Raw genomic sequence first — 25,271 nt, 5'->3', positions numbered from 1 at the left:
CTAATAAAGTTTGTTATTAAACCACACCCAATGTACCAACTCAGTTTGGTAATTGTATCATTTCCATTATTTATAAGTAGGTATGTAACTAATGAGAATTAAAGTTGAAATAATCAAGTTTTAATTTTCAAATAAACAAATGTATGCTCGAATAATCCAACTATTTAGAGGTCAAAAAATCAGTTTTTCACAAAAAAAATAAAAAAGAAAGAAAAAGGAAAAATGTTACTATCATTTTTCAATTATCTCATTGATAATAATAAGATATATAGAGGTTCCTAAACATTCAGAGTATTGTTTATTACAACCTGAACCAAACACTATCTTATACAACCCGTTTTTATCATCTAACTTTAATTAATCGACAACACATAATCAGAACCAAGACTCATATAACAACCCATAAGATAAAAAACAACATATAAAATAACATAGTTCTACCATATTAAAGAGAGGGAGAGAGAGAGAGACTCTGATTAGCTAACTAAGAGCTGCAAATAATTAATAGCATGAATTGCATAACCATCATGATTAATTTGATTTATCGATTATCTTATCTTCTTATACACATATTAAAATCATAGTAGACACAGAGAATAATGTAATCAAAATACAAAATAGCCTGTAAATATCACAAAACCATCAATTAGTGGTTGTAACAAAATAATCTAAAAAAACCTGCAGTAAGGAGATGGAACCTGTTCTGACGGGGGCACTCTAGTCTCCGAAATCGAGTCGGATTTGTAGTACGTAAAAGCTTCAATTTCGTCATAGTAAAGCGTGATTTTGGAATTAGGGTTTTGAGCGATGAACTGAGCGTCCCAATTTCCAGAATTAAAGAATCGTTTAAGATACTGAAGTTTGTCAGGGTTAGCGTTTGAACGGTAAACCTTTGACTAATCACAAATAATCGACTGAAAAAAGGTTGATCAACGGTGTATTGAAGGAAGGTGGGTGAGGATGAACCGGCAGAAAGGATGGAGATTTAAGGTTTCAGAGCATGCGGGGAAGATGAATCTGGGAGATTTAGGGTTTGATAGTGTGAAGAACATGGAGAACGTGAGAAAGAGAAAACATAACCAGTTTTGTTTGAACCGATCCAAATCCATCAGAAAACCCATGACCCGCGAATTTTGACTAAATCAATGAGATATCTTCATTTAGAAATCAAGCAATCTGATAGTTTTATTAAAATGAGGGGAGCGACGTAAGAGCGACATGTAAGAATTTATAGCAGAAAATTATATTAATAGTTAGACAGATCGGTCAATTTAGGGTCAGTCAATTGGTATAGCATATGGATTAAAGAGGTGAGACGTAACGTGGCTGTTAAAGATGAAGCCGTAGATGGACAAATATGATTAGCTAAACAAAAGGTCCAATAAGATCTTTGTGGCGCCAAACTTGTTGTTTATACTAATTAGTAATTAGTAATAGTAATTAGTAATACATCACACATCATTTAATTAGTTAACAATAACCTATTTAATTTTGAAAAGTTTTGGTTTTCGGTTTTGTAATGAGTTCTCAATTCTAGTAATGAGTTCTCGGTCAAATTATGAGTTATCGGTCAACACTTATGAGTTTTCAGTCAACTTATGAGTTCTTGGTCAACACGTGAGTTCTCGGTTTTTATTGGGGTTTCGGTTTTTTAATAAGTTTTCGGTTTTTAATGAAGGGTAATTAAGTTAATTCTGTGCCACTAAATGACATTTTATTCGTAGTGATATAAAAGTGATGTTTAATGAATTAAATATAAAGTATCCTATTACGGTATATTATAATAATACCGCAATTATTAAGCGTCTTATAAAGTTTAAAGTTATAAAACTCAAGTGTTAAGTGTCACAATAAGTTATGCTATAATGAAATTCTAGCGAATAAGCGTACTATAAGTTATGCCAGTGATGATCGACAATAAACAAAGCAAATCCAAGTTGCTACACTTCTCGCGGCCCGAATGATGGCCAACGATAGTGTAAGCAACTATCCTATGTAAATAGCAATGGATGGAGTCCCGAATGGATGACTCCATTACTGTGCGCGAGTGGGCCCCGTCTGCGATCTGCTCCCAGAACTGAGCTAGCTAAGCCTCGGTCAACCAAAACTCCATGTTTCTTTTAACGAACCCACCCAGTCTCTGGTTCACCGGATGTTCATTACCCTCGACTATTGGTTCAAATCCATCGTTATCCTTTACTCGCCAATCTGCCCAGTTATTACCTTCTACACCGTGACCCGCATCATTCCATTCCCCTTCTTTTTCATCCTTTGTGTGAATACTGACATAATCCTCATCGGGGTTAATATGAACTCTGCGTCTGGGGTATTGTATGGGGCTGATGATCCGGCCTGATCAATGTTTTGGTTTCGATTTTGGTTTAGGGATAAACGAGCTGAGTTATTCGGTTTGGGTTGTTGGTTGGAATTTATTAGTGGAAGTTGGTCATTTTCGAGTTGAAAGTCATTGGCTAGGTTGAAAACATTATTTCCTGGTAGTGGGTTTTGGTCAAGGTTCTGGTTTTGGTTTTGGTTTTGGTTTTGGTTTTGGTTCCGGTTTTGATTCTAATGTTGGCCTTTCGTTTATGACCCTAAGTTCTGAGCTCGGTTCTACCGAGCTAATCTCTCAATTTCGGGCTCGAAAATAAGCGGTGACTGTCTGTCCGATTGTCGGGTGTGCATAAACCTGTTACCTGCACAAACAACACACCTCGCGTAAAATGGAAAAACAAAATTTAAACTAAAACTAAAAATAAAATAAAATTACTTAAAACTAAAATAAACAAGAAAATCAAATAACACAAAAAACACTAAGCGCACTAACTCCAAGACAACGACGCCAATTTGATGCTTGTTTGTCGCTATCTAGTCAAAAACAATTAAAATTAGTTCTTAATCACCTAAGCAAGCCAGGGTAAGTTGGTTATTGAATCACGAGGAGTATTTGGTCAATGTAATCGTGTAAACAGTTTCTAATATTATGAAGTATGACTGGTAGTGCTGATCACACAAGCAAATAAGTTTGGTTTTAATGATTAAACAAGAAATTAACAAATTCAAGCAATTAACAAAAGCAAGTCACACCCGGATTTCAGGTATGCACACGAAAAGTAATCTCATGCAACCTAACAAATTAACTATTACTGATTAACAAAGACTGATTAACAAGCTAAACCTTAGGCATCAACAATCGCTAACACACGACACTGGTTATCAAACAATCCCGACAAACAATCCCTATTATTGAATTCAACTAGTCAAAACAATCCTATGAGGAATTACTATAGCAACCGACAAACTAATCGTTCATATCAACGTAAACCTAAAACGATCGAATGCACAACAATACTAAACATCAATACTCATAAATTAATCAACAATAGTTACAAAGTATTCGTTCTTAGTACATGAGAAATCTGAAAAGGATACAAACTTTACATCCCGAGTATGATTCAAAGGATTTAGCCGAGCCTTGACATCATGAAATCTTCAATTATGATGATAAGGAACATGTATGTGATCTCGGTATGAACTAGTATGATGAGTTTTCTCTTTCTTTGCTCTAGAAACTGTTTGGAATGAATTAGGAGAGAATAGGGCCGTCCCAAGAATAATATGATAAAAACCCTAACATTCCCATCTTCAAAATGGGGTCTTATGGGGTCCATCGCGTATCGCGATGGACCAAAGTCAACTATTATAATATTATAATCCCATCGCAATACGCGATGGGTCTCTTCACCAGCAACCTTTGTTCTTTTGCATTGTTTTGCGTGCTGGACATCCCAGGCCTTCATCATGTGCCTCAACAGGTCCAAATTAACTGCTTTATCGCATGTGACCTGAAATGCAATAAACACGTATGAAGTATCGAAGTTCCCACAATAAACGGTTAAAAGTAATAAATAAACGAACTTAAATAAATATAAATTAACCAACCATCATGCACCTTGACCTGTGAATCTGTGGATGCCCGCACACACAATCTATTCTAGTCTAAGCAGTTAATGCGGAAAATAATGTAAAATTTATATATACATACATATATATATATATAGCAATTTAACACTTATAATTATGAATAGTCTCCAACCATTAACAAATTAACCTTTTGCAAATTACAAAACACTAACAATCGTAGCAAGTAAGAATTTATTAAGACTTAAAACACTAACATTGAACACTAAAAGTGATAATTAAGACTTAAAACACCAATATCGGGAATAATGGTAATATACCGGTCAAATATTAGTCCAATATCGTTGATTTTATCTATACCGACTTTCTAACTTATTCATCGCCAATGGACCGATAACTTATATATAGGTGATATATCGGCGATATCAACTACATAGATTCTAGTCACGCTCAAGATTCGCGCTCATGCCCAGAATATAAACATTCTCTGTATTTTTCAAATCAAATGAGTTAAAATATAAGAACTAATCAAGTTAGTAATTTAAATTATTTGACAGGAAGCAAGTTGCGCGAGGACCGTCAGGCGGCTCACGGTACGCGTGACATAAACAGGCTCAGGCGGCGTTCACTGGTCTCACGCGGGGGGGGGGGGGGGTGTGGATGTGTTGCATTGGATTCGTTTGTTGGAGACCAGTATATATTGGTTAGTGTAAGAAAGTTTCCAATATTATTTTTGCACGAGCTTCCTTGATGGATTTTTATGACCTTAATTATTAATACATATGACAGACTAAAAAAAACCATTAACTAAACAGACTTATGTGTAACTTATGTAATAGTTAAGCGGGTAAGCAAGTACTTTTGTATTTTTTTGTGTGTTTGTTTTGGTGTCTCTTCGTTCTGGACGTGTTGACGTATGTTCGGGTGGTTCAAACGGCTCGTTAGATTTTATTTAAATAAAGTTCTTTTGTTTTGTTGATCGTTTAAAAAAAAGTACTTTCGTTTGATAAAGGGATTAAAACCATGGTTGCAAATGGATTTAATATTCTTTTTTTTTACCTTTTCACATACCAAGCTACACTCCGGTAATAAAATCTAGTTTATATTATTTCACAAATAATAATTACCTAGATTCGATTGTCTAAATATATAATTTCACTATTTTTCGTTTCGTGTTAAAATATTTAACTCCTTTAAATATTATCAGTATTTGATGATCATGATATAACTCTTTGCATCGTACTGTATTAGCAATGTTGTCTAATGTCAATACTTGGGGCATAGATGCCCAACATGTATTTCCTTGAATATCTCATGTATGTTATTATTTATACTAATTGGTTTAATTAGAGTATCGGACGATTCAATACCTTTTACCTACCAACATTTTTTAAGCATCGATGTCATGCATCTTAGCTTAGTTGTAAGGCCCCATTCCCGGTAGCCCTACTTTAGCGTCGGATTTACTTATAAACACTGTTCTACAAATCAGAGTTTATTAAAACTTTCACTGAATATAAAACATCAATCATATGTTACAAAACGTTTAATCTTTATTTTAAAACCATAACATAAAACATTATATTTAAAACATCATTTCTTCTATCTTCAGATGCCAGCCGTTCAATCCATGCCACGTGTCATCCTCATGCCATCTTGATAAACATGTATATCTGCGTGCATACTAAAAGTCAGCTACGCTGAGTGAGTTCTAGTTAATCAGGCGACACACAATACATACGTATATCATACATACATACATACCCGAAGATACATATCAATACTTAATCGATTACCCTACTATCATACATACATGCATATCTACAATCACTAACCTCAGACTACCGAGAGTACGTTCATAGTCCGCCGTCTATGCCTGTACTCAAGGTCGTGAACACGTAAAAGGTCCGCAGTCCTTACCTATGTTCACAAGTTTTGGTACGTGCCCTGTACCATCCTATTATAACAACACGTACAAGGCCCTCAGTCCTTCCCTATGTTGCAACCTAAACCATAGCACGTACGAGGTCCACAGTCCTCCCCTACCCTACCACAACACAAATATAGCACGTATAAGGTCCACAGTCATTTCCTGTGCTGAAGCCTATCTACAATACGTATAAGGTCCGCAGTCCTTATCTACGTTGACGTCTATACCTATAACACGTATAAGGCCCACTGGCCCTATCTACGTTTACATCTGTCATCTATATCACGTATAAGGCCCACAGTCCTTAACTACGCCATCACCTGCCAAGTCTATGTCCAATAGAAGTTAGAGGGATTCGCCATCCTAACTTGCTATGCCGGACGTGGAACTCCCATACCATTCATGTACCTGCATACACATACTCCACATATACAATTTATATCATAAGAACACTCTAGGCGTTCTTCACATCATTCGTTTAACAACCACACTCCTTGTCGATACGTGCAATATCCGAAAATCGTTCACGCCCCGACAAGTGTTCATTTGTAATGTTCATACAACTTCCATATATAATATTCATACCTTTATTTATAACCTGACAGTACGCGCAATATCCGAAAATCGTTCGCGTACCGACAATCAATCATTCATATCTATCACATATATCATATATGGCATACACTTACCACTTAAGGTAAGTGTATTAACTAATCACGTCGATTATGCACACAGCCCTGAAAAACATAACAAGGAGTGGGGCTAGAAACTCACCTGAACCCGGTTACTTCTTTCTTGAGTAGCGCACGACTAACTGTATAATAATTACACGTATCAATTAACTATCACTACCCATATCGTCTTTCTAGTTCAATTATTACCCACAACGAACAGGGGTCCGGGGGCAGCGCCCCTGGCAGCGGGGTTCTAGGGGCGGCAGCCCCTAGCTGGGTCCAAGGGGCAGAGCCCCTGGCTGGGGTTAAGTTGCCAGGTCGGCTTGGAAAAAATTTATTTCCATTAACTGTCTTAACACATTTTCCATTAGGATTTTAATTTATTTCCTAATTCGTTAACTCATTCCTCATAACGAATTAAGTCTGATTCGCTATCTGATTCGTTACCGAACTTAACTTAAGCAAACTTAGCTACTAGCGAAGTTATCATCAGCGAAGTTAGCTAATGGCGAAGTTAACATCAGCGTAGTTTGCTAATGGTGAAGTTAACATCAGCGAACTTAACTACTGGCGAAATTAACAGTAGCGAACTTAACCAGTGAAGTTCAATCAGTAGCGAAGTTAGCTGAAGCGAACTTATTATTGGGCGAAGTTAACAGCAGCGAACTTGGCTGCGGCGAAGTTGCCCAGCTGCAGCTACTGTTCGTTCTTAACCCCCCCCCTAATCATCTTCGTTTCTTAACCAAGTAACTCGATTTAGGTATCAATGGATTCGAAATCCAAGCGCCTACGAACCCCAACCCTCAAATCAACCAAACATTCATGTTCAATGGGTGCGATTTATACATTCATATTACGGGTTCCTTTAGGTTATCAATAAACCTATCAAACGTTAACGGATTTTAGTAGGATTTGTTGTGTTGGATTCGCTGTTAACTTACTAAAACAGATCTATGAATTCTCAAACAAAACCGAATCTAAACGAACGATTCCTAATTATAACGTACCTTAAACGAGTCGAACTACAAACACAGTAAAGTCTTGATATTGGTTTGGCTTGTCACGACGTTCCAGCACCAACAAGCTCGGGTTTTCGCCTTCGGATCTTAGTTCGGGTTGTGTGTGTGTTTTGGGTGTGTGTAGGGATTATGGAAAGATGGAATGAGAAGTTAGGGTTTTAGGATGGTTTAAGGGGTATTTATATCCCTTAAAGCCCATGGACCTAAGGCCCATCCCACCATCTTAATCCATTTATTACCCAAGTCCATGATTCTTTCTATATTTAATATTAATTAAATATTAACACTCGTTTTTAAATCATAGGCCTCTTTTATTTATCGTTACAAAATTCGGGATGTTACATTAGTTTTGGGCATGATTTGATTTGACAAGGAGTAAATAAATTTGGCGTTAAAAAAAACTAAGAGCATTCTCTACCCGTTCTTCATCCATATCTCTATAATTACACTAAAAAACACTACATTTCTCTCTTCTGTTAAATTAAATAATATTTTTTTATACATTTATCCTTACAGTTTTCTTTCTCATCTACTCATAATTAATTCAACAAATACTAACTATCCACTATCACAATCCAAATCAATGCAACCATTTATTAAAAAACTAATTTATCTCTCTTCCACCTATACAACCCAACCCAATCCAATATTTTACTCACTATCACAACCCAACCTAAACCAATATTTTATTAAATAAAAATACTTCATTTTTTATATAATTTATATCAAAATGTTCAGTATCTTTTTATAAATAAAACCGTGTTGTTACATTTTTTAAAAAAAGGTTAAAAGTTGTAATTTTCATGAAAAAACCAAGTTAGATATAAAAATTTGGTCGCAAACTTGGGTTGCTGAAACAACCAAGGTTGCAACCGGTTGTGGACAAAAAAGAATTTCCAATTTTTTAATTAAAATGTTTTTTGTCATTTTGTGTCACCTTGCAACCGGTTGTGATAAATGGTCACCATAGTGGGTAGTCAAATAGGGGCAAACAATATTTTCCCAGATTTACAAAAAAACACTACATTTCTCTCTCAATTCTACAATTTACACTTACAATCTCATCCTATAATTTACAAAATTCTCTTAGATAATTATAGGAAATAAGATAAGAATGCTCTAACAAATTATCCAAATGTAAGGACCAATAAAGTTGATAATTTAGATTATATAATCATGTGACCTATGATTTTCCAAATTTCTAAAAATCTTACAAAAATCCTAAATTTTTCGGCCTCTCCATCCCCACAACTTTCGACACCATTTTCCCAAAATACTATCATCAAACTATTTTTCCAATAAAAAACACAAAATAAAAAATAAACAACAAGTCAAGATGATGATGATGGAAGAAGATGAAGAAATCATTAAAACGCCTTTGACAAACTCAGTTATAATTGTTTGTAAAGAAGTTCTGGTTTATTGTATGGATACGATACTACGGTTTGTGGTTAGTTTTCCCGTTTCGTTTCTAAACAAGAGCAAAACGAACGAAACGTTTAGTGAATCGTTCGCTTGACGAGTAATTTGTTTATTTTATAAATGAAAAAACATGCTCAAAAATTTTTGTTCATATTAAATGAAAATGGAGACATGTCGCATTCATTCTAATTTAACTTCTTCCGGTTAAATTCATTTATGTTCGTTACGTTGTGTTTGTTTATGTCCATTAATATTTATTAAAATTCTTAAGCCCGCAACAATTCCGTCCAGTTTTAATAGCCTTTTATGTCCAACCCATTGTTGTTCGCATTTACTTTTAATTGGCTTTTAGCTAAGTTATCTTAGTTCATTTATGTTCAATCATATTTGTTCATTTACACTCGCGGATCGTTCAATTATATTGTTAATGAAAGAACATAAACGAACACAGACAATTTTCTTAAAAATCATAAACAACAAAACCCCATTCGTTTGATTGTTCATGTTCGATTAAAACGAACATGCTATGTTTGTGTTCTTTCGGTACATTTACCGGGTCCAATTCACGCATCGGTGAACTATCATCTTTGTTGCAATACGTTATGGCGCATTGTATGTAATCAAGATATATGTTGGTTGTAGGAGGGGTAATGATGATGACGCCATTTTTAGAAAAGTTCTTTCCGACAGTTCTAGCAAAGATGATGGACGCGAGTCAAGACCAATACTGCCTATTTGATAGTCATAAAATAACCGCATTCATATCGTCCATGTTCATAGCGGGTTTGATGTCGTCTCTGTTGGCGGGACGGGTTACACGTGTGATAGGACGCCGGTTTAGCTTGATTACTAGTAGGATCCTGTTCATAACGGGCAACGCCTTTGCGGTTTTTGCAGACAGTGTTCTTACACTCATTGTTGGTCGCTTGTTCGTTGGGTTTGGCATCGGATTCGCAAATCAGGTGTGCACTTTTTATATAATGTAAGTCACAGGATCCCAGTTGTATTAAAATGAGTAATATGATTGATGAGGTAGGTCCCAGCAAAGCCCAGTTGGACCCGCAAGACACACCTTGAAGAGGTACGTCTGCGCAAAGACCAACTGGTTCCGCAGGACCCACCATGCTCAGAGATGAAGACCTTACACGCAGTAAGCCAGCTGTTCCCGCAGGAAAGCCTCCCTTGGTACAGTACCCTGCCTGTTCCCGCAGCTATGGGTACAAGCCAAGAAGGAAGGCTACCCGCACTAACAGTAAGGCTACACGCATAAGGCACTAACTCTTATACTTCAGCAATGTCACCTGAGGAAGGAATAAGCAAAGCGGGAATATTCCCGCCCAAATGAGCCAGTCCGTACGCTTCTGGAAGATCTTTTGTACTATACCTGCCAAGGTATGGACAAAATAGACAAGATCTGACCAAAGCAGCCCATGAATCAATCACAGGGTGACAGCTCACCGACAATAGTACGAGGAGGAACACGCTCCAGTACAAAATGTCACTATCAGCAGCTGCCTACCCACCAACTCCCATCGTGGCACGTACATAGCCCGTAGTTGGTGGAAAAGGAATATTATACAGCTGGCCGTACCTGCTTGGAAACCTACCTTCGGCTATAAATACTCCAACACCTTGGAACGGTAGGAGGATCTCATATTATCTTACCTTCTCTAGCTATTTCTCTCTATATACACTTATATTCAGAGCAATCTAGTCTGATTCTCACGCCGAAGGGTGGTCACAAGGAAGAAACCCCCCCTCTCAGTGACGAGCTCACGGTGTCTATTTTGCAGGTCGAGAAGAATAATCATCTTTGCCAGACCTAACCCTCGTGGGAAACATTTACTTAACCCTAAGATTATCCGTAATCTGCCGGGGTCACTTAGTGTTTCTTCATTGGCGCCATCCGTGCATAAAGCTAGAACTAATTCTTTCAGTTTTTTCAAAACCTCTGGAAAGATGGTTAAGGTTACTCCGATGCCAAGGCCAACGAGTGACAAAGAAACTCCGGTAACCACAACCCCAGCTGCTAGGGGGAACACCGGCGAGTACACGATCTTGACGAACACTACCCCGGTTACCCAAGCCGGGGCAAGTGCAGTAAACAATCCTCCCCTGGGCTTCATTGATACCCAGTTGGAGAAACAACAGACAAGGCTTCCCCGCCAAACACTAGATCAAGTTAAAGCGTGGGCGGAAGCACGTCAGAAAGAATTCCAAGCTGAGTTTGACAAACGTTTACGTTCACTCCAACAGGCCAACGATGAATTCGGAAGCACTCGACAACAGCTCAACATGATCAATGATTGCGAGTACTTGGACGATGATTGGGAAGAGTCTGACAGTGACGCAAACCCTCGTCATAGGGCGAAAGGGAAGCGTAAAGAAATAGACTTCCGCTCGAAAAGAAATTTTGGAGAAACCTTCAAACCAAAAAACGCGGGTGGAAACCCACGTGACTTCTCCAAAACCTTTAGACCAATTTTTGCAAATGCGGGAACGTCCAAGTTTGCAAGAGACATTGCGTAATCAATTGCTCCAAAGAGTGCCAAACAGATGTCCAACATAGGCACTTACGATGGCGTATCTGACCCGGACGATCACTTGAACAGATTTATAGCGGGGGCAACCGTCAGCAATTGGACGGAACCCACATGGTGCTACATGTTCCAGATGACGCTCGTCGGGGCAGCCAGAGCGTGGTTTGATCGTCTACCGGTCAACCACATATAAGATTGGGCAGACTTCCAGCACAAGTTCAGCCAGCACTTCAGTCAACAAAGAAAATATACTGAAGAGCAGTGGACGATCCTCAACCGCGTCAGAGAGGAGGACGAATCTTTGCTAGACTTCATCACTCGCTTCAACTCAAAGAAGCTAAGTCTGGGCACCATCAGCGAAGATCTTGTTCGCGCCGCTTTCATCCAGGGCGCAGAGTACCCAGAGCTTATCCGCACGTTAACGGGTAAAGATGGCATGCCATCCACATGGGATGCCATCATGACGGCAGCTAAACGCTTTGCCGAGACAGAGAAGCAACTGGGTAGAAATATTCCCCAGAACACAAACCTCTACACGCAGAGGACAAGAGAAAATAACGTCCGTACCGCCCGCCAAAACAAAAAGCGGAAGCTTGGTATTTGGCAGTCAAGGATAAACTTTGACACCACATCCAGCTCCCGCCCTCTCTTAGGTAGAAGGGACAACACGCACTCGTCAAATCAGAATCCAAGATGGACGCCACTCACCAAAAGCGTCACCGAGATATTTGCCACCGAGAATTTCCCGTGGCCAAAGGCTCCAATAATCCGACAGCGTCATAACGCTGATCAGAGCAAATCCTGTGACTTCCACGGGACCAAAGGCCACACCACAGAGGAATGTACATCTTTGAAGGATATTGTCGAAACATTCGTCAAAGATGGAAAACTTACACACCTCGTGGCATCAATCAAGAACGGAGGGAGAAATAACAATCGGTACAAGGGCAACGGACGAAAGCCCGTCGACATCAGCATCCACATGGTTCATGGCAACGTCAGAGGAAGAAAACGATGAACGACAGAGCCAAGTGCATGGAAGGAAGCTGAAGTGCGCTTCCCGCGTGTGCCAGGAGGACCCAACAAAGAAGGCCCCATAGTGATCAAAAGCCAGCTGGGACACTACATCACCTCCCGTACTCTTGCTGATAACGGCGCTTCGTCAACGGTCATGTATAGGCAGTTCTTCGACAAGCTAGACGACGAAGACAAAGAACGCCTAGAAACAGTCTACGCCTCAATGGAAGGGTTCGATGGCAGCACAAACACCCCCTTGGGTATCCTATCCTTCCCCGTCACTCTCACAGACGGGAAGTACTCCCGCACAGAAGACGTGGACTTCGTCGTAATGAGGAAGCCGCACCACACATACGACATTCTCTTCGGGAGAGATGGGATGGCAAGATTTAATGCCGTGGTGTCTTCAGTCCATGGCATGATGGGGTGGCCTACAGCTGAGGGTGTCGCGATGATCACGGGTATTCCCCAGGTATGCATCGCATCTGTCTCATCTAAACCCAAACCAAAGATGGCTAAACCAACCATCACCGAGCCAGAAGAATGGGCCGTTAATGGCAAATACCCTGACCAGGCCGTTACCATTAGCCCAACAATCACTAATCCCACACGCACCTTACTCAAATGCTTATTGCAAAAAAATGCTGACATCTTCGTGTGGACACCAGCTGACATGACTGCTGTACCCTGAAGTAAGGCGGAGCATAAGCTCAAATGTAACCCGGCTTTTACGCCGGTCATACAAAAGCGTCGCGTGATGGGTGCGGAGCAGGCTAACGCGTGTAGAACCCAAGTCAAGGAACTCCTTGACGCAGGTATCGTACGCGTTAGTAAATATCACACATGTGTTGCAAATCCCGTCATGGTACCGAAATCTAACAAACAATGGCGCATGTGCATAGATTTTAAAGACCTAAACAAAGCATGCCCCAAGGATTGTTACCCGTTACCCGAAATTGACCTTAAGGTAGATTCGTTAGCACCGTTTCGCCTTAAATGCTTCCTTGATACGTATAAGGGATACCATCAGATCCACATGGCCGTTGACGATCAGGACAAAACCGCATTTCGGACGACCGATGGCATGTTTTGTTATCAAATGATGTCATTCGGACTTAAGAACGCCGGGTCCACATACCAACGCCTGATGGACAAGGAGTTCCATGCCCAAATCGGGAGGAACTTGGAAGTTTACATGGATGACTTGGTCATCAAAAGCCTTGAGCCAGAAGCGATGTTGAAAGACATCGAAGAAACTTTCAACATGCTCAAACGGATAAACATGAAGCTCAACCCGAGCAAGTGTTCTTTTGGGATGGAAGAAGGGAAGTTCTTAGGAGTCATCGTTACCAAAGATGGCTTCAGAGCGAACCCTGAAAAGGTCGAAGCCATTATCAAAATGGAATCACCTACTACCATCAAACAGGCTCAGACGCTGAATGGACGACTAGTCGCACTAAACCGCTTTTTGGCAAACCATGCGGATAGGTCGTTCCCATTCGTGTCAACATTGAGAAATTGTTTGAAGAAAACGTACTTCCGCTGGACACCAGAAGCGGAAGCAGCTTTTCAAGAGATTCGGTCACGCTTGATTGAACTCCCAACACTCACAGCACCAGAAGTGGGGGAGGAATTAATTCTTTACCTTTCCGCCACAGACAGAGCAACCGGGGCAGTCCTACTAGTAGAACGAAAAGGCATCCAGATGCCCATCTACTATGTTAGCCGCGTATTAACAGATGTAGAAACCCGTTACTCTACCCTGGAAAAATTAGTCTTAGCACTTGTACAAGCTTCACGCAGGCTAAGACGATATTTCCAAGGACACCCAATCACCATTCTCACCAACTTCAAACTTGCAAACGTTCTAGGAAAACCCGAGTTGTCAAGGCGCCTAGCCAAATGGGCAATTGAATTAGGAGAATACGCGATAAAGTACGAGCCAAGACCAGCCATTAAAGGCCAGGTCTTGGCCGACTTTATTGCAGAAGTCCCCGCTTCACGGGAAAAAGAGTGCCAGGAAGAGGCTCAACCCTATCCAGCACAGGACATTGATGATGTCTGGCTACTCTATACTGATGGAGCAGCCAACAACGAGGGTTCAGGCGCAGGGTTAAAACTAACTAACCTAGCGGGCCAAGAGTACACCTACGCTATTCGACTGGATTTTCCAAGTACTAATAACGAAGCGGAGTACGACTCATTCTTGGCCGGGTTGAGAATTGCGCGTAAGATGGGAGTGAAAAACTTGGAAGCCCACGTGGATTCCATGTTAGTAGCCAACCAAATAAACGGGACGTACACGGCTGTGAACGAAACAATGGCCCTGTACCTCGCACAAGCAAAAACCCTTAGGCGTGATTTCAACGATTGTAAAGTTATGCACATCAAGCGAAGCGAAAACAAATCTGCGGATGCGTTAAGCAAGCTTGCATCGTTAGCCTTCACCCACTTGGGAAAGGACATCCGCGTTGAACTCCTTGGGGCACCATCAGTCCCGCACAAGGAAATTTGTGTCATCCAAACCGGCACGGGAACATGGATGACACCAATCATAAATTACCTTGCGGCGGGTATACTACCAGAGTCAAAGGCACAGGCAAGAAAGATACGTTGTAAATCGCTGAACTATCAACTTGTTGATGACATACTTTACAGGCGTAACTTTCTTGGCCCATTCCTCAGATCCGTGGACGACCAAGATGCTGATTACCTCCTAAGGGAAGTACACGAAGGCATCTGTGGAGTACACGCAGGTCCACGCGCAGTTGTAGCTAAGCTAAACAACGCGGGATACTTTTGGCCGGGGATGCATACGGATGCACTGGCCTACATCAGAAAATGTAGGTCCTGCCAGCTCTACGCACCCAACACGCATCGCCCAAAGAATGAACTTATTCCAGTCACTTCTTCATGGGCATTTCAGAAGTGGGCCATCGATGTGACAGGCCCATTTCCGACAGCAGCTGGGAACGTCCAGTTCCTAGTGGTAGCCATAGACTACTTCACCAAGTGGATAGAAGCAAAACCCTTAGCCCAAACAACCGCAAAACATATCAAAAAATTTATTTGGGAATTTATTATTTGTCGTTTTGGACTTCCACAGAATTTGGTGAGCGATAACGGCACCAACTTTGCTGACCAGAAGCTACACAAGTGGCTGAAAGAACTTCAAATCACCCACACCTTTACCTCAGTGGCACACCCGCAAGGTAATGGTGAGGTGGAAAGAGCAAACAAGAGCATCGTCGACGACATAAAGAAAAGACTCCTGGAACATAAATCCGGTTGGGTGGACGAAGTTCCACATGTCCTTTGGGCGAACAGAACGCTAAAAAAGGCAAGCACGGGCGAAACCCCGTTTAGCCTCACCTATGGCACTGAAGCCATGGTCCCGGTCGAAATTGGTCTACCCTCACCAAGAGTCATGGCTCATCCAGAAGACAATGATGCGGAAAGACAGTTAGACCTCATGCTAACCGAAGAACGCAGAGACTTAGCCGCAGCGCGTGAAGAGAACTACAAGCGACAAATGCAAAAGTACTACAACACGCGGGTAAAACTCTGCAACTTCAATGTCGGAGACTACATACTGCGTAACAACGAGGCTTCGAACCAAGAGCGCCCAGGAAAGCTGGCCCCGGTCTGGGAAGGGCCATACATTATTAAAGAAGTTTTGGGAAAGGGCGCATACCGGCTCGAAAGGCTCGATGGCACCCCCATCCCAAGAACATGGAATGGAGCTCAATTACGCAGATGTTACATGTAGATCAATTCCAAACTTGTAAAGAAAAGGCCTAGAGCCACTTCTAATGGAAATGATTCTCCATATCACATTGTGTTGATAGCCTTACCTTTATACTTATGAACTGACCACACTGATATGCCGGTGTTCAACGCATAAATAAGTGAGGGAGGAAGTAAGTAAGTCGTTGCGTGTGGAAAGCGGCAAAACCTGCATAAACACAAAAACGGTAGAAAATTTCTAAGGAAAAGATGAGGAAAACCTTCACGCTGATCAGATATAGATGAAGTTTGGTCATCCTACTAAGTGAAAGTGACGGTCCTACCCTCACAATCATGATAGCGGAAACTGAACATTAGCCTATTATCAATCACGCGTCAAAAGGTTAACTTATTCAAAACACTTAGAAAACTGCTAAGTTAAAATGAAATATGCATTAACAAAACATATAATGTTTACAAGCCAAGGCGTTAACAAAATATTTATATTCACAATAAAAATTCAAACATTACAAGAATGGCTAGGTATCTACCCGCCTACAAAAATATAAATCTATCCTAACGGTTGGAAGGGATCTCAAGATTCACGCTTCAGGACCACTCCCCCAAAACCCACTTGAACCCACACCATCAGTTGGCTGCGGCGGTTCAAGGAAAGCCTTGAGAACAGCTAGCCCGTCATCAGCAGCAGCAATCTCGTTCACCTTCTCCACCACCGGATGCGGGAAGGTAGCATACTGGTTCACTGCTTGGTCGTAGGCAGCTTCAGTGTCCACGTCGTATAGAGGAAAGTTGGAAGGCGGGATGCCTTTCTCGACAAACCCCAGACCAAGCAGGAAATCAGCCTTTTCCCCATCCTCATGAGAAGCGTTGAGGGCTGCACTCATGGCATCGTCATAAGATGTGTTCGCAAAAATCCGATGCACAACCTACAAAAAAAAATATATATATAAAAGAACTTTTCTAAGTATAAAGAAAAGCGTAAAGAAGTTATGGAGCTACGCGTACCTGTGGCAACGCTTCTCGTAGAAGACACTCCTTAGTGATCAGAGCTTGATCGCGGGCACGTTCGGCTTCATTTTTGTTGAGGTTGGCAAGCAACACATCCTTAGCAGCAGCCTCTTCAACGCCCCTAAGCTTGCGCTCAGTACGATCAAGCATACCCTTCTGATCCAGGAGCTCTTGGAGCTTCTTGGCGTCTTCTAAGGCCAAAGCATCATGAGCCTGCTGAAGCTTCTCTAATTTGGCTTTGAGCTCTTCGTTCTCAGTGCGCAGAGGCTCAGCAACGGCTTCAGCTTTGGTGGCCCTCTCGGTCGCGTTACGCGCAGTTTCCTTGGCCAACCTAAGCTGTTCGTTAACAGCTTGGGTAGCCTTGGAACGGGCCTCATGCCTGGCCTGGACTTCGACCTCAAGATCCTTGAAGGCTTTCTCCTTCTCTGCAACAACGGCAGCAAGTCTCTTGTTCTCCTCCCACAATGCTCGTGCCTGAGCCACTTCCAGGCTACACGCAGTCTTTAACTTTTCGCTTTCACGACAGAGTAGCTCGACGCGCGGCTGCATCCGGGCAAGGAGGATTCAGAGCTCATTGGACAGCCTACCCTCCTGGTAGCTGGCCATTGCCTCCCCCAACGCGCCGCTTGGGGCGGCGTGGCGCGCCCACTCGACGCAGTCCGCAGCCGTTCGGAGGGTCGTTCCCCGGCGGATATTCCACCGTGGAGCGTACACCTCATTGGAATCCGAAACTGCAAAAACAAAAAACAGTTAGGAAAAAAATGACAAAAATGGATGATAGGCCAAAATAACCCCACGCACCTGTAGGGTCGATAACAGGCCGGTAGCCGCCAAACCCATCACCCGAACCTAAGGGATATCCATCCAAGAGGTCAAGGAGATGGGAAGGAGGCAAAGATTGGCTAGAAGTCCCAACCCCGAACATACCTGAAGAACCGGCTATCGACGAGGTAGTCACTGGCGCCGGAGGAGGCACGGTAGAAGCCGCCGTGGTAGAGACCATCAGAGGTGAACTCATTGGAGATGAACTCACAACCGTGGTCACTGCTGCGGAGCTTGCAGAAAAAATCACCGCCGGCTCAGTGAAGGATGCGGTAAAAATGGCACTGACGGCCGGCGGAGATGACGTCACAACTGGAACAGTTGACTCAACGGTATGAGCAACTGAACCAGCACCGGAAGCAGGCGCATCCGCCTGGGTCATCGCCTCGGATAGGTTGACCAAACCTATCGTCGTGGGTCCAGAACTGCTTCCGCCCACACCGCTCTGGAATGCGGATGCGTCCACTCCTGCATAAAGAACAAAACATTAAAAACAATGGCGAAAAGAAATGCGGGAAAGGTGAATAAAAATTATACTTACGGGTTTTCTTAATCTTGAAAGTTCTGACGGGCGGGGACGAACCCGATGGAACTGGCCTCTTCACGCCAGTCACCGTCGTAACGCATGGTTGCTCGGAGGTGACAGCTGTCCCAATCTCCGAGACAATGGTCTCACCACCACCAGGGTTCCCCGCCGCCTCCTCGCTTTCAGTCTCGGAATCAGACTGATTTCCCAGGTCGACGGCGGAGGTAACCTTCGCCTTGCCCTTCACGCCGGCAGCTTTCTTCTTCCTCACGAAGAAAGGCCCATCTGCGGATCCCTCGTCAGAAGATGATAAAATTAGAGGAACTCCAGCAGAAGTTTGAGCATGAAGAGGGCGAGGATTAAAGAATCCCTTACCTGGCCGCGTGGCGCTCAAAATCTCGTGGCCCTGCGGGTAGACCTCCACAAATCTATCCGCCGTCTGCTCCAAGATGGGCAACTCGTTCTCGTCAAGATCGCGAGTACTCAGCCGGGCGAGACCACCAGTCTCCCGCGGATGCAAGAGCGATTGTAAGTCGTTCCCCTCTGAAATAAAAAGAAAAACAGTTAGAAGAAAATCCTCTATCAGCACATAAGACGGAGCATACCGTAAGGAGTAAAGTTCAAACCGTATTCGAGGATGATGGGTACTTGCGGAATCTCAGAACCGGCATCCTTCCATACCCGGCTCATCCCAAGCATCACAATCCCAGACTCCGCAAAGCGGTAAACCGGAGTCTGGATCTGGGAGATCTTGGTGAACCATTCCGTCTCCTGGTAGTTGGAGGCGTGAAGGTTAGGGAGTGCCCTCCCATTCTTGAACGTCATCGCAATGGGGACGACGCGAGCGGAGATGTAGAAAAACTCCCGCTTCCAAGACCGAAGACTGCGCTCGGTAGCGCAGATCTTCAAACCCTTGATCCGAGTGACCAAGGTATACCAGCCCTGGATGCACCTCCAGGAGTAGAAGGTCATCAGGCGGTCGACGCGGGGCTCGATGCCCAGAATGTGGCACACCCATTCAAAATGGAGAACCTTAGCGATCGCCATCGGGTGCACCTCCGTCAAGTGTACACCGTGTTTCTCCAGAACACGGTATACGAACTTCGTTAATGGGAATCTGAGATTCCCATATATGAAGTATGAGGCATAAACCCCTATCTTGCCCTTAGGGGCATCATACACCGTCTGGTGGGGCTCTGGAAACTCAGGCTCGTAAGGCTCGAGCATGAACTTCTTGACGATATAGTGGTACAAATCGACAGAAAGAGTACACTGGCACTCGCCAGCAGTACTCTTATCGTCCTTATCAGACGTGGACGTCGGATTCTCGAGGTATACATCGGACTCCTCGATAGTAACTTCGGGATCATGAGTAGAAGACATCTTTTAGGTATGAAAGAGAACGATTTCAGGAGAATGCTCGACGGAAAAGTTAGAGTATTCGCCGGAAATCGCTTAGAAGAACAAGAGTGAAGTGAAGGTATGAATTGAGATGCACCCTCTTCCCCCTTTATATACTCATCGCAATGAATGCGATGAATTTAATGCGGAGGAGAGAGAAAGCGCAGGTGTAATGAAACGGCGACACGTGGAAAAAGCAGGCTGCCAGCAGCTGTCAAAAGGACGCGCGCCTGAAAACTCGCGCCCACGCGCCTGAAAATGCGTCTGGAATGACCATATACTGTCACGTCATCATAACTTCCTGCACGTCCCGAAGCCATCAGAAGAAACCGTCAGGAGACGCCAACGTCACTTCAACCGTTTGGACTGTCCTTATCCTTTCACCAACTCTTCGAATTTCAAAAAGATTCAAAAAGATTCAAAAATGAGAGGGAATATACCCCCTTACCTTGAAAAGCGAGAAACCATAAGACAAGTGCGGGTACAATGTCAAGGCGAAACCCTTCACATACTTAGCACTTGCAGGGAATTGAAGCTAAGATACCTTGGGAAACAAGAAACCGTAAGACAAGTGCGGGTACAGTGTCAAGGCGAAACCCTTCACATACTTAGCACTTGCAGGGAATTGAAGCCAAGAAGGATCTTATGAGTCATGCTTGCGGAAAGAGATATAACACCTCTGCATGGCGGGAACGTTGAGAACTAGATTGTTTGAAGCTTCAATGTGGAATTGGTGGTTTAACATAACTGATCACTATGTCCAAAACTACCAAAACCTCGTGAAGAATCTATACAAGTGAAACTCAACGCTCCCGACTTGCGAGGAGGTTAAATACCTACCCGCATCATAACCAAAGATCAGGCAGAAAAGTCGGGAATTTCTGCAAGTGACATTAGGAAAACTGTGGGAAGAATCCCCACGGAAAACTTTAAAAAACAAAAACCCCTCTTTAAAACCCCTTGCTTAAAGTCCAAAAGTTCACCTCATTATTAACAATTCATGAGAAGAACAATGGACTGGGGGGACTTGAAAAGGTAGGTCCCAGCAAAGCCCAGTTGGACCCGCAAGACACACCTTGAAGAGGTACGTCTGCGCAAAGACCAACTGGTTCCGCAGGACCCACCATGCTCAGAGATGAAGACCTTACACGCAGTAAGCCAGCTGTTCCCGCAGGAAAGCCTCCCTTGGTACAGTACCCTGCCTGTTCCCGCAGCTATGGGTAAAAGCCAAGAAGGAAGGCTACCCGCACTAACAGTAAGGCTACACGCATAAGGCACTAACTCTTATACTTCAGCAATGTCACCTGAGGAAGGAATGAGCAAGGCGGGAATATTCCCTCCCAAATGAGCCAGTCCGTACGCTTCTGGAAGATCTTTTGTACTATACCTGCCAAGGTATGGACAAAATAGACAAGATCTGACCAAAGCAGCCCATGAATCAATCACAGGGTGACAGCTCACCGACAATAGTACGAGGAGGAACACGCTCCAGTACAAAATGTCACTATCAGCCGCTGCCTACCCACCAACTCCCATCGTGGCACATACATAGCCCGTAGTTGGTGGAAAAGGAATATTATACAGCTGGCCGTACCTGCTTGGAAACCTACCTTCGGCTATAAATACTCCAACACCTTGGAACGGTAGGAGGATCTCATATTATCTTACCTTCTCTAGCTATTTCTCTCTATATACACTTATATTCAGAGCAATCTAGTCTGATTCTCACGCCGGAGGGTGGTCACAAGGAGGAACCCCCCCCCCCCTTCTCAGTGACGAGCTCACGGTGTTTGTTTTGCAGGTCGAGAAGAATAATCATCTTTGCCAGACCTAACCCTCGTGGGAAACATTTACTTAACCCTAAGATTATCCGTAATCTGCCGGGGTCACTTAGTGTTTCTTCAATGATGTTTCGCCCATGAGGTTTAGAGTTTAACCGAAAGGTCGGTCCGTAAATTTCCAAGACCCTGTATATAGTAGAAATAAATAATAATTTTGTGCAAATAATAGGAAATGAAAATAAATTTTTTATATCTCTATCATTGTATAATATATGTTTAAACTTGTAAATATTAAAATTTAACTTTATATATGTATACGAGGGAAAAGGTTAATTTAGGCACCCTTGAAAACATGTACTTTAGAGGACTTACGGACCATTTGAAGAAAGATATTAACAACGACCATTTACCTTCACAAAGAAAATAAAATAATTTACATTTGAAAGCTGCATATATAATTAAACTTCTAAACATGATTTTGAGAAACGAGAAACCAAACCAGCTGTTTGTTTCTTAACATCCATAAATAATATTAATAGTGTGCATATATAACTTGTGTTCAAGGCTGCTCCAGTATACATAACCGAAATGGCACCATCAAAATGGCGAGGAGCATTAAACACAACTTTTCAGTTCTTCGTATGCTTGGGCGCGGTAATCGCCAGCTTAATTAACCTAGCCGCCAACCACTCGAAAAGCAGCCACGGTTGGCGGCTCTCACTAGGGTGCGCAAGCGTACCCGCCCTGATACTCATCATTGGAGCTTTCTTCATCCCGGACACACCTTCAAGCCTGATCCAACGCGGGCATTGTGACGAGGCCTTAGCCGCCTTGACCAAGGTCCGGTCAACGAGGGCGGGGGCTGAAGCCGAGCTAAATGACCTGATCATTACTAATGAGGCCGTTAAGTGTAACCGTAAGTGGCCATACATGAAACTGTTGGAGCCTAAGTACAGGCCACATTTAGTGTTAACGGTGGCGATTACGGGGTTTCAGCAGCTCACGGGGATCGGTATGATTGCGTTTTATGCGCCCGTGGTGCTGAGGACGATCGGGATCGGGACCGACGGGTCTTTGTTCGCGGCTGCAGTGATTGGAATTGTGAATCTGGTGTCGGTACTTATGTCAACTTGCATGGTTGATAATGTTGGGAGGAGGTTGATGTTTTTGCAAGGTGGTGTGCAAATCATTTTTGGGCATGTATGTCTATTTTCTTTCCCTTTATAATTTGGTTTATATCCGGTCATCGAGGTCCCAAGATAAAAATGGTTTGCTTGATTTTATCGTCAAAACGGAATCAAAAGCTGAAAATTCAGATTTTAGAATTTATAAAATCGTTCGGTTTTGGTTTTTTATAATAAGATCAGCTGGTTTTGTTTGGTTTTTTATAAAGCTGCTTAAAATTGCCTTTTCCAGATTTCATAATGGATGTGGTTCCATTTAGGATTTTTGTTTTACAATTTGGATTTTAAAACAATGTGGGTCAAAAAAAATGAATGCAGTGCTATTTTTTTAAAATTAAAGAATAATTGATTATTATTAGAATTTTTGACGTACCTAAAACTTTTAGGCTACACAATTTGTAATTTTTTTTACGAGTTACTTTATGTCTGTTTTTATGATCAGTTTGAGTTGGTAAATTTGGTTTTTTTTTATAGCAAACCGAAATTGAAGTTAAGTGTTGAAAAGCAAAAAAATCAAACAGTTTGGTTATTTTAATTCGGTTACAGTTCAGTAATTTTGGTTCCGTGCACACCATGCACCCACAAACACTTTCTTAATCATTGTAAAGATCTTTTATGAACCGTTAACTTGTTAATTGTCTAACAAACACAATTTTGTCACAAAATGATCTAAATTAAGAATACGCTAAAGCGATTTTTAAATTACTGACTCTACGAGATAAAACACAACCCAAATTCATAAACGGGTGAAACCACCAGCATATACAAATATCATATGCATTTAAAAGAACTAACCGAGTTTAAAACCAAATCATGAATGTAGGTATTCATTGCGTGTACACTAGCAATTCAATTACAAGGCCAATACGACGAATTCGAGGATAGCTATTGGGTGGCTGTGCTAGTGTTAATGTGTTTAATATCATCAGCGTTCGGATGGTCATGGGGCCCGCTTACATGGCTCATCCCAAGTGAAATACTACCAATAGAGGTTCGTGCAGCCGGAACAGGCGTAGGTGTCTCAACAAACTTCATTATAACTTTTATACTCGCTCAAATATCAATGCAAATGTTATGTTCTATGAAGTTCGGTTTGTTCTTATTATATGGTGCGATGACGTCGCTCATGACAGCCATTATTGGTGTTTTCTTGCCTGAGACCAAAGGAGTTCCCCTTGAGTCAATGGAGAGTGTTTGGACTAAGCATTGGTATTGGAAGTATGTTGTTACTGCTCAGGTTCATGAATCCATGTCTCTAACCACATGAGTGTTTTGGATGTTTGGTTCAAATGGTTTGAGGGGGGGCTGATACAAAGAGATCAAAGATGAGACTGGTTTTGACTGTTGTGTTAACAATTATTGACCTAAAATGGGGATGACATGACCTGATGTTCGGGTGGTGCGTTTAAAGGCGACAAGAAGAATTTGCGTATGTTCTTCAGCTTGTACTTGAGATCTAAGAGAAATTAGGTATCTGGAAATTGTAAATTGTATAGAAATTTGGTTGTTTTTATTTTGTTTTTTAAGCTAATTACATTGATAGTAGATTGCTATACTTTGTTTTTTGGTTTCAATGTGCTCCTAGTCTCCTATGTAGACAAAGTTGCAAAAGGCACTCACCTAACATGCAAACATCACGACACTCCAGCCATATATTGGTCACCTACAGATTTCTGTCTAAGCTGCTAAAGGTGGTCTGAAACATCAATAATGACCTGAAACCAGCCTAAAACATGTCTTAGAGTATTCTCATTCCGTCCACCATCTCTATCTCTATAATTTAACAAAGAAAACACAATTTTCTCTAATATTTGATTATCTTCTAAGAACTTCCCACATCCTATTCTCCATATTTATCTCTATATTATTTTTTTATTAATTATTTCTCTTTCTTTTACGTACAATCACAACTACTAACTATTTTGTCTTATTACATTAATAATAAACAACCCAAATTGAAATATCCATTTGCATAACACAAGATAGCATAATTATAAACGGCCACCCATAGGAACTCAAATTAGTAATAAACAAGGTTCTATACCCGCCGCCCGTTGTGTCACACAGGCATGTTTGGTTCTCTAGCATCGATTAATATGGATAACAATACTACATACAACAAAGAAAGTAAATCATTTTCCAACACTGCTTTAGTTTCTTCGACTCCTTTGCCTTTTTCCTATAATCGTTTTTTATATGCTCCTTTTTCAACCAATGCAGCTTCGAACACTTGTTTCACTCTGTGCAATTTGCTTCATAAATCTAGCTTCTAAGTCAAAGTC

The 25,271-nt window shown here is 42.0% G+C and overlaps 1 protein-coding gene across 1 annotated transcript; it reads left to right on the top strand.

The window, feature by feature from the left end:
• Window positions 1-9,583: 9,583 nt before the first annotated feature.
• On the top strand, window positions 9,584-24,452 carry LOC143608925 (sugar transport protein 5-like). Its single transcript, XM_077083822.1, has 3 exons — window positions 9,584-9,925; window positions 22,370-23,005; window positions 23,813-24,452. Exons 1-3 carry the CDS (start codon window positions 9,593-9,595, stop codon window positions 24,254-24,256), a joined length of 1,413 nt encoding a protein of 470 aa, XP_076939937.1. The 5' UTR covers window positions 9,584-9,592; the 3' UTR covers window positions 24,257-24,452.
• Window positions 24,453-25,271: the final 819 nt, after the last annotated feature.

This window comes from Bidens hawaiensis, unplaced genomic scaffold, assembly GCF_021521415.1.
Source record: "Bidens hawaiensis isolate Kalapana, Puna unplaced genomic scaffold, B.hawaiensis_p1.1 tig00419454_1, whole genome shotgun sequence".
Lineage (NCBI taxonomy): Eukaryota > Viridiplantae > Streptophyta > Magnoliopsida > Asterales > Asteraceae > Bidens > Bidens hawaiensis.
Note: the sequence above shows the minus strand (reverse complement) of the source record. Positions and strands in the feature narration are given on the sequence as shown.

What these genes read in the sequence shown, in the direction of transcription:
- LOC143608925 (XM_077083822.1), top strand. Translation starts at nt 9,593, where the DNA reads ATGTTGGTTGTAGGAGGGGTAATGATGATGACGCCATTTTTAGAAAAG. An exon ending in GCATCGGATTCGCAAATCAG is followed by an intron (nt 9,926 to 22,369) that starts GTGTGCACTTTT and finishes CTTGTGTTCAAG; the next exon opens with GCTGCTCCAGTATACATAAC. An exon ending in TGCAAATCATTTTTGGGCAT is followed by an intron (nt 23,006 to 23,812) that starts GTATGTCTATTT and finishes TCATGAATGTAG; the next exon opens with GTATTCATTGCGTGTACACT.